General features: G+C 37.4%; 1 protein-coding gene across 1 annotated transcript; it reads right to left on the bottom strand.

Annotated features, from left to right (window-relative positions):
* Nucleotides 1–837: 837 nt before the first annotated feature.
* LOC103710126 (vesicle-associated membrane protein 711) lies at nt 838–8,327 on the bottom strand. The gene is made up of 4 exons (XM_008795743.5): nt 7,922–8,327; nt 4,396–4,586; nt 2,217–2,380; nt 838–1,167 (listed from the first exon to the last, which is right to left on the bottom strand). Exons 1-4 carry the CDS (start codon nt 8,136–8,138, stop codon nt 1,077–1,079), a joined length of 663 nt encoding a protein of 220 aa, XP_008793965.2. The 5' UTR covers nt 8,139–8,327; the 3' UTR covers nt 838–1,076.
* Between the last annotated feature and the right edge of the window lie 75 nt (nt 8,328–8,402).

The following is an 8,402-nucleotide window of genomic DNA, read 5'->3' on the forward strand; positions in this document are numbered from 1 at the left end:
ATGTGATGATCACCTTCTGACATTCGATATGCCTTTCAAGAAGAGCAAGACACCTGCTCGCATGTAGCCATCCTACGACCAACCTTTCCAATGTTTCCAGGCAAGTCTTACTCAGCAGACGGTGAGCTTGACCGTGTCCCCTTGGCATCTTTGAGGGGGAATTTCGGTGGTTTTTAGCTTGGCTCCTCAGGCCATGGGATTGCATAGGGTGGATAATAGGAGAATGAGGAAGAGGGCTGCAGCTGTCCAACCACGGTTTTCTTTTAGTAGCTGCCCTGGTTGTATGCCCCTTATAATGTGGAGTCTCTTGAGGTGGATGCCAGCTTGCTTAGTTGGACACTTCATTCCCCTGCTCTTTTCGGCGAAATTAGTCGAGTGAACTTGGCAGGTTATCCTTTTTGCCGGCTGATTTTAATGGACATTGCATGCTGAGGGTCAGACCAAAAAAGAGGTAAACCTTCCCAAATATTGCACGAGCCTGTCCAAATATTGTATAAGGAAGACTCTGAATACTAATTGTTTGTGAGGAGAAATACGCTGCGAGTCTTGGCTGGAAAATAGAGTCTAAACCGTATCCTCTTGATGATCACTTTCGCGTGAAACAGCATTACCTGCATCGTCCACCGTCGCGTCACACTCGGTGGATATTCTTGTCTCGGCTCTGCAGTGAGCTAAACCAACCCCATTTCTGATTTGGCTAAAATAGCAGCAAGTACTAGAAAATTAATAGCAACTCTTGCTTATTTCTCCTGCAGTCGATCATCCGAGTTGCCCTCAAATTTCAGCATCCGAAAGTCTCATTCATGCGCTTTGACGGTCTGGTGTATGCAGGAAATATTTCATCAAGAGTTCCTTATATTCAACAATGCTATAAAATCAGACATCAGATTTTATAGTACAATATTACATCTTGGAACACAAGTCTCCACACCAGAGGCACAACAAACATGCTGCAAGCGACACTCCGAACATGGTCGGTCAGCCCAAACCAATAATGTGCAAGCTTATTCACATTGGGAAAATAAATGACAACCAAAACACAAAAGAAACATGATAACTACTACCTGTAACCATCATTACCGGATACAAGAGGGCAGAGTGATCCCGTGGCACACAAAAGCAAGTACAACATAAATTATGACTAAAAGGAGGAGAATCAATGCAACCCTGCAAGATGTATATATTATCCAAATTAGATGGTGCTCTTATGCCAAGCCAAAAACTAAAATTTCAGCAAACGCACAAAAAAGAACCAATAAGTTCTTAGAAGAGGCACAAATAAGCTTGATGAAAAATGTAAATGATCAGAGGAGAGGTAAGATTTCGCTGATAATAAAAAGCAGGAAGCAAAAATACCGATTGATGTAGGTAAGGGCATGAGTAATGAATCTAATGAGATTGACACCAAGAAAACAGGAACATATGGAGTAGAAAACAAAATTTGTAGTTCACAAGTTTTCATATCAACATCTGTATCACTAATCTAATTAGGGTTTTCTGCAATTAATTATGGCACACTACTATGAGATATTTTATTTTTCCAATAGAAATGTATTTGCTCTAGAAAGGCTCCAAAAGACATCAACCAGAAATAAGAAGATTGTTTACCTATAACCAAATTAGATTCATTTCAGTATGTAAGCTGGTAAATTGGTAGAGTAGTAGACTTATTTAATTTTTTAGTATGGTTCAGGATGTTTTCGGGTTCCAAATCATAAGTTTGTTCAAAATAACAGCTTTCTACTTGCCAACATTCAAAGAAAAGCTGCTCCGTCCCCCCCCCCCCCCCCCCCAAAAAAAAAAACCAAAAAAAAAAATCCCCAAAAACCCACACAAATAAAACGAAGGAAAATTTGAATTCTAAGCAAGCTATTTGCACATCTTTTAGTGATTCTATGTATCCTATCTTGTCAATCAGTGGCGACTGTCATTTCAGTACAACATGATACATGTGTCATGCTGCTCACTGTGATCAGCAAATTTACATGTCCATGCTTTTAGTTCTCGTCCTCACTAGTTAAAAAGAAACTTTCTGAAGCAATGGCATATTTTTTTGTCAAGAAGCTGACTTCTTATGTATTTGAGATCTCTAATTTTGCTAATCCAATAACTGTCATGTCTCATTCAATGAAAAAAGAAAAAAGAAACATCAGTAAATTAAGTGCACTAAAACTATAGAGTTTTGAATTAATAATTTAGGTCGAGGAACTGCATACGTGAGCTTAACATTCCGCCACCACACAGTGTTCCTGAAACGGCGAGCTTGTTTTCTGAAGCGAATTGTGTTTCCTTGCATATTTGCAGTTCTATCAACCAGCAATTCCAGCCGATCTCCTCTTTCAAGTACCTTGTCTATATTCTCTATCATGACATTGCGCCCCTGGGAAACAGTCATCAAATGTGAGGACCATCAACAAACACCATCTAAATTGTCGAAAGCTTAAAATTATTACAAATTATTAAGATATGATGCTCAGGTTTTACATCAGAGCAAATGAATAATAGAATATGGATCAAAAAATAAACAGGTGGAAGAAACGCTCCATCCAGTCCATTGCAAATGCTTGTAAAACAGAAAGAATATCAGTCTAGAAGTAGAGTATTGCAAATATAGGACCTTTGTTTTTCATGAGGAACTAACAAAACAAAGTGATTAAGTTTCTAAGTCTTGGAATGTGAATAAGCCAATTCAGGAACTTTCTACTGATGTTGCTATTCATATTTGCTTTCCCGTATTCTTTGTTTCTATGCAAGGATTACATCAGACAGGTAAAACTTCTTTGAAAGGCACTTAAATAGTACATTTGTTTGAAAGGGAAAAGCGCCTAATTAGTGGGTTCCCCTCATTTGAGCAGTACTCTTCTATTATTGTATGTATTCATGGTGAAGAGCTTGTTTTAGAGTCTGTATTTTAGCCTCTTAATTCTAATAGACTAGGAAAGTATCAGGTAAGCAGGTCCCACTTCAGAAAAGATGCAGTAAACAAACTATAAAATTGGGGTATGCCCCCTGGTTGACTGCCATTTTATGTTTAATCTCTGTTAACTGAAATTTTTACTTTCGGTCCTTGATTTTGATGGCGATTTAATGTTTAATCCCTAGACCGCGCATAAGTGTGTATAAAACAAGCTATAAACTGTGTAAAGATCAGGTCTTACTATGTATAAGGACTACATATAAGATGCTTTGTAATGGATTACATGAAAAATGGTGGTAAAAGGAAGGACCAGGTATTAATTTCCATATAGAAGTCACAGACATTTTGTAAAACATTAAAAAATTCTTTAAAATTCTTGATTGGTGACATACCAAAGACAAGAATCTTGATGATGCAATGTCATCAAGTCCATGATAAAAAAACAGGATTCTTTGAATAGAAAGGAAGCTGCCACCACTCTGTTACCTCTTATGTTTGTTTATCATCTTCCTTATTTGCTTTTCTTATCTTATCTGACCTCTCTCTCTCTCTCTCTCTCTCTCTCTCTCTCTCTCTCTCGCAAGCGCACGCCAGCGCATTCTCAAACATCCCATTCCCCCTCATCTCTCTTTTCATTCCGATCCCCAAACACCCCGCCCTTCGCTCTCCCAACTCTGTATCTCTAATGACATTTCCCCTTTCTATCAAACACCCCTTCTTCACTCTAGTGCTCTTATATTCTCTCTTTAGGCAATTTATTCTTTAGTTTATCATACCCTACTAATTTGCATCTTATCTTGTTTTTGCAGCAAACTGTATCACAAAGTCTACGCTAAAACAGACATTAGATAAAGCATCACTATCCCAACCTAGTACATTATCTTTTCCTTGACCTTAATCATTTCATATTTCAAGTTTTCATTTTATTTTGTTCTTTAAAGGATGACTGGAAGTCCTTTTGTAGGGACCTAGAAGAAGTGGAAAAATCTAAAGAAAAATTACCGTAGCCAAGAACAAGTTTGTATATTTATTTTATTTCCCGTTTCCTTATTCTATGAACTATTTTAATGTATGTTTACTCTATTGATTTATTGATTTCTCTTTGCTTCTTTTTTGCAGACCAAAAATTTATACAAAGTCATATAAGATGGAGTCATAGTGATGTAACCCAATTCTTTCTTCTATTGAATTCTTAGTTTGATCATCAAACATTTCCTTTAATTCTTTGTTTTGTAAATTTATTTGGAGGATCATGCAAGTCCCTTTTTCATAGTATTGGTTTATTAGTTCAAGTAAGGATACATCATTGATTGAATTTTTAGCCTCAATTTGTTAAGTTCAAATATGATGCATTTTTAGATCTTGCTAATTAAAAATAAATTTAACATATACTTCTCTGAAAAATAAAATCATACTTACTTCCATGCGTAATGCATGTTCATAGTAATTAGTAAAATGCAGAAGCATTTGAACTCTACCTGACTCATTTCACCTCTGATACGGTTTATCCTATCTGTATTAGGGTCATTTGAGTAATGGTCCATCTGTTGACTCAAGATCCTTGAAAATTCATCATTCATTGCATAAGCAAGAGCCGTGTGACAAGCGCGACCATATGTCTTCACAAATCTTCCATGAATATCCTCAAGAAATGCAAAAGGAATTCTTCCTGTACAAGTAATTCAATGAATTTAGTATGGCATATGTCTTGATAAAAAAAGGATATGAAAATAAATGGTCTGCGAGCAGGAACTTGAGATGTAATATACTATTGCCGAATGCCCTCCCTCTTCAAAATAATATGTAAAGGAGGAGTGCAAGAGCAGAATAAGAGCATGTGTATTATCAGGTTAGCATTATTAATACGAGTGACAAACAGAACTTTACAGTATCAATGCAATGGGACTCGTAAGAGGAAATTCATCATTTACATGATAAACTTAAAACAAAATCACATATTGTTATATGCTCAATCCAAAATCCACTCAATCTGCACTGAAATTTATTTATTATTTGTTATCCTAGAGAAGTAGCATCTTTGAAAGATGACGTCATAAAGAAATCCTTTAAAGTTCCCTGTATATTGCATATGGATTCTGTAAAGGGTAATCATAGTGGCCTCAAGAGTATTACCAACAGTTACGTACGAAAGAAATGGGAGGAAAAAACCTAGAATCACCTCTAGGAAGTTTACCAAAGTTCTCAAATTTAAAATGTCTAAAAAAGAATAAGATGAGGAGGAACAATATATTTATCTCATAATAACATTAAATTTGGAAAATGAGTTCATAGAAGCACAGGTAAAGGAGTGCAGCTAGCAGTCTGTCAATGACAATGCCTAGTGAACACTCAACAAAAGAAATATAACAAAGAGCTACTAAAGACATCAATAGAAAAGGAACTTGTCTTCTCCTAGCAATCATTAGGATCACCTTACTCTGAGGCTGCATGCTCGATAAGGGACAATTTGCATACTAGGTTGTTGCCCTACTGGCACTCAGTATTGGCATGGTATGGGCTGCCTGCTAGTGCTAGGCAAATGCCTGTCAAGCAGGCCCTGGCACAGTACAGTATTTACCATGCCAGTGCTAGGGAGATACAGCCTTGACACGGTATACAATCCTTTGATGGCCCCAATGAGAAAAGAGCAACTCAAAGCCCACGAGCTCATAACATACTGTATACTATATGATTTCTCAGATAGAGTGACATTAATATCCTAATTGCAAGTTTTTAGTAAAAACTTGGCCATCGATGGTTGCATTCTTATTGCAGTGTATGGCCAACTACTTCATCATTGTACTCTTTCATGTCCTTGAATAAACTTCAATTTGCATGTTCAAGATAGTTCAATGCACTACCTAGCTGATCTACACTAGAGAGAAGCTTTTATATGTTAGTTAAAAGAGGGCCTCAGCTTTGCTTTATATATTTCTCTTGGGCTGTCTGAAAGGATCTTCTGAACCAAAAGGATAATTTACTTGACTGGAAACACATCAGTAGATGCTGGTATTAGCTATTGCGAATGCATACCTTGCTCCATTGAGAGAACAAAGTCACAAACAAGTTATATTGCAAGAAATTAAGACTGTCACTTAATAATATATATATTTAGCAATAAAGGTCATATTTTCATCTTTTTTTATGCAATCCCAGTACATATCGATGAGATAGAATAACTTCAAACCACAGCTGGAGGCATGACAATTAAGAAAGGCATTTTAAACTACCATCATAAGTAGGAAAGAAGGCTAAAAGTGAAATGTTGACAAATCTTTGCACATGCAAAAAAATAAGCTACATAAATTATCAAGTTACGATATCAGCAATTAACTCAAATAATGCAGATGAACAGAAAATTTAGCAACTACCAATTTATGGTTAGTGCAACGGACTAATGGCTAGCCTATACAGGTTGCTTGAAATAACATGCAACCAACTCAACAATTAATTCCTGCATCCATTCAGGCCCACACCCACATCTTGCAATAGCTTGGTCCTACGCATTGGACTTTTATACATTACACAAGATTTTGAAAGCTCTAGTTAGAAGATTCTCAACATATTACCAAAAAATAGGCTTAAAATCCTGGCTTACTCCCTCGCTATGAGTAACCTTCAATGTTTCAGCAAATCTCACTTACGGAACTCTTTATTCTTTCAGTGCTTGTGAGTGCCAATGTGGCTTGTCATCAACAAGAAACTAAGGGTTGTCAGCACAAAATAATCCAAAAGATGAAAACAAGATATGAAAATGGCCTGTCATGCTTCTATCATTCCTCTCTATCTCTCTCTCTCTCTTTCTATATTGTAAAGTAAGTAGAATTAGGTGCTTATTTCTCTCCAAATTGGGAATGAGGAGAAGGGTTTGATGAGCTTTTGTACATAAATCCACAGTCTATTAGACTGTATATTTTTTCTTCATATAGCCATAGTTCCAACTCAAAATTATCTGGGAATATTGGACATTGTGCTTTTAAACTAAACATATATTTTTAGTAATATGTTTCATGAATGGGTTTGGTGGGATCAGAGAAAACCCACCCTCCTGAATGTGTACATCAAAAAAAAAGAAATGCAAGATGGTTGCATTAGCTCGGGTCAAGTATATATATGCAGGTGTAGGCAGTACTCCTAACCAGACTCGGCTTAACCCACTACCGTCCCTTTTAAAATTTGAATGAGCAGTTAAGATGCAAGAATTTTATATAAAATTTATGGATCACCATACAAGCTTAAGTCTAGCTTTATGAAGAGTTATTCACTAACCATTCCTATCAAAGGTTGCCCTTAATGTTATTTAAAAGGTTTTCCCAATCCTTTCTCAAAACGTTCGCCCATTATAGCCTATACCTTCTCCTTTATTTTCTAGACCATTCTAGACAAATTTGAGTCTCTCTCCTTACTAAAGTCACTCAGATTTTTACTGCACATGCTCATACCATCTTAATGAGCTTTTGGTCAAAAATTGGAATTTCCTTAACAGCAACAAGCTCTAGACAAGTTTAAAGAACGAGAGTAATATTTGATAATATTACACATTATATAGGTATTATGACATCAGGTATAACTGAATTTTAAGTATGAATTCAGAAAAGAAAAAGGAAAAAGAAAAAAAATGAAACTCAGGAAGTGAGGACAAAAGACAACATCACTAAGCTCAATTATCAACTTCTTAACAGTTAATAGATCAGATAAGGTATACATCTTTCCCTAGGTTTCAAGAAATTTTCTTCATAACACAAGGCAATCCATAATAAAAATATCACTAAGTCATAGAATCTTGCACCAAGTTATCGACTTTCTTGCAACCACGGCCAAATCTAAGCAATGGAACCACCAAGATCCTCAAAGGTCGATTCCAAGAAAAGATAGACGATGGGATCCCAACGGATAAAAAATTGACCAGCCACCAAAGGCGCCGACTTTGCATCCAATCCACCCAGGAATCGAATATATAATCGAATCAAAGGGCAGAAGGAGAGAGAGAGAGGGAATACTCACTGCCGGCGGTGTCATCGGCCATGCAGAGGACGGTGATCCCATCGGTACGCTTGACGTGGAAGACGTAGCGGTCCTGGGAGTAGGAGACGTGGCTGTCGTTGGTGCCCGGGATCTTCTCCAGGATCTGGCGAGCGATCGCGCTGGCGTTCGTCGGCGTCGCGCTGAACTCCGCCAGCACCACCGAGCCCCGCGCCACCAAAGCGTACAGGATCGCCATCTCTCTTTCTCTCTCGCCTTCCTCGCCAACCCCCTATTCGCTTCTTCTCTGTCTTTCAAAAGTCTCAATAGAAAAAGAGAGGACGGGAAAGGAGAGAAGGATAACGGAGCAGGAACAGGGGAGAAGAGACGGAAGGGGACGCCATGCCTCAGCTGGACGGCAAAGGGGACAGCAGGGGCAGCAGGACACAGATTAAAATAATACAGTATAAGAAATTATTTAATATAGTATCTCTATCTCCATCTTCTAACTCTAATTGAAATT

Source organism: Phoenix dactylifera, chromosome 11 (assembly GCF_051530095.1).
Source record: "Phoenix dactylifera cultivar Ajwa chromosome 11, Ajwa_hap1_PhDact_Kaust_v1.1, whole genome shotgun sequence".
In the NCBI taxonomy this organism is placed as follows: Eukaryota; Viridiplantae; Streptophyta; class Magnoliopsida; order Arecales; family Arecaceae; genus Phoenix; species Phoenix dactylifera.

Bases quoted from the DNA above. Each gene is read 5' to 3' on its own strand.
- LOC103710126 (XM_008795743.5), bottom strand. From the start codon at position 8,138: ATGGCGATCCTGTACGCTTTGGTGGCGCGGGGCTCGGTGGTGCTGGCG. The intron at 4,587-7,921 runs GTGAGTATTCCC...TTACTTGTACAG, and splicing joins GGCCGATGACACCGCCGGCA to GAAGAATTCCTTTTGCATTT. The intron at 1,168-2,216 runs GTATGCAGTTCC...TACATCTTGCAG, and splicing joins TGGCGGAATGTTAAGCTCAC to GGTTGCATTGATTCTCCTCC.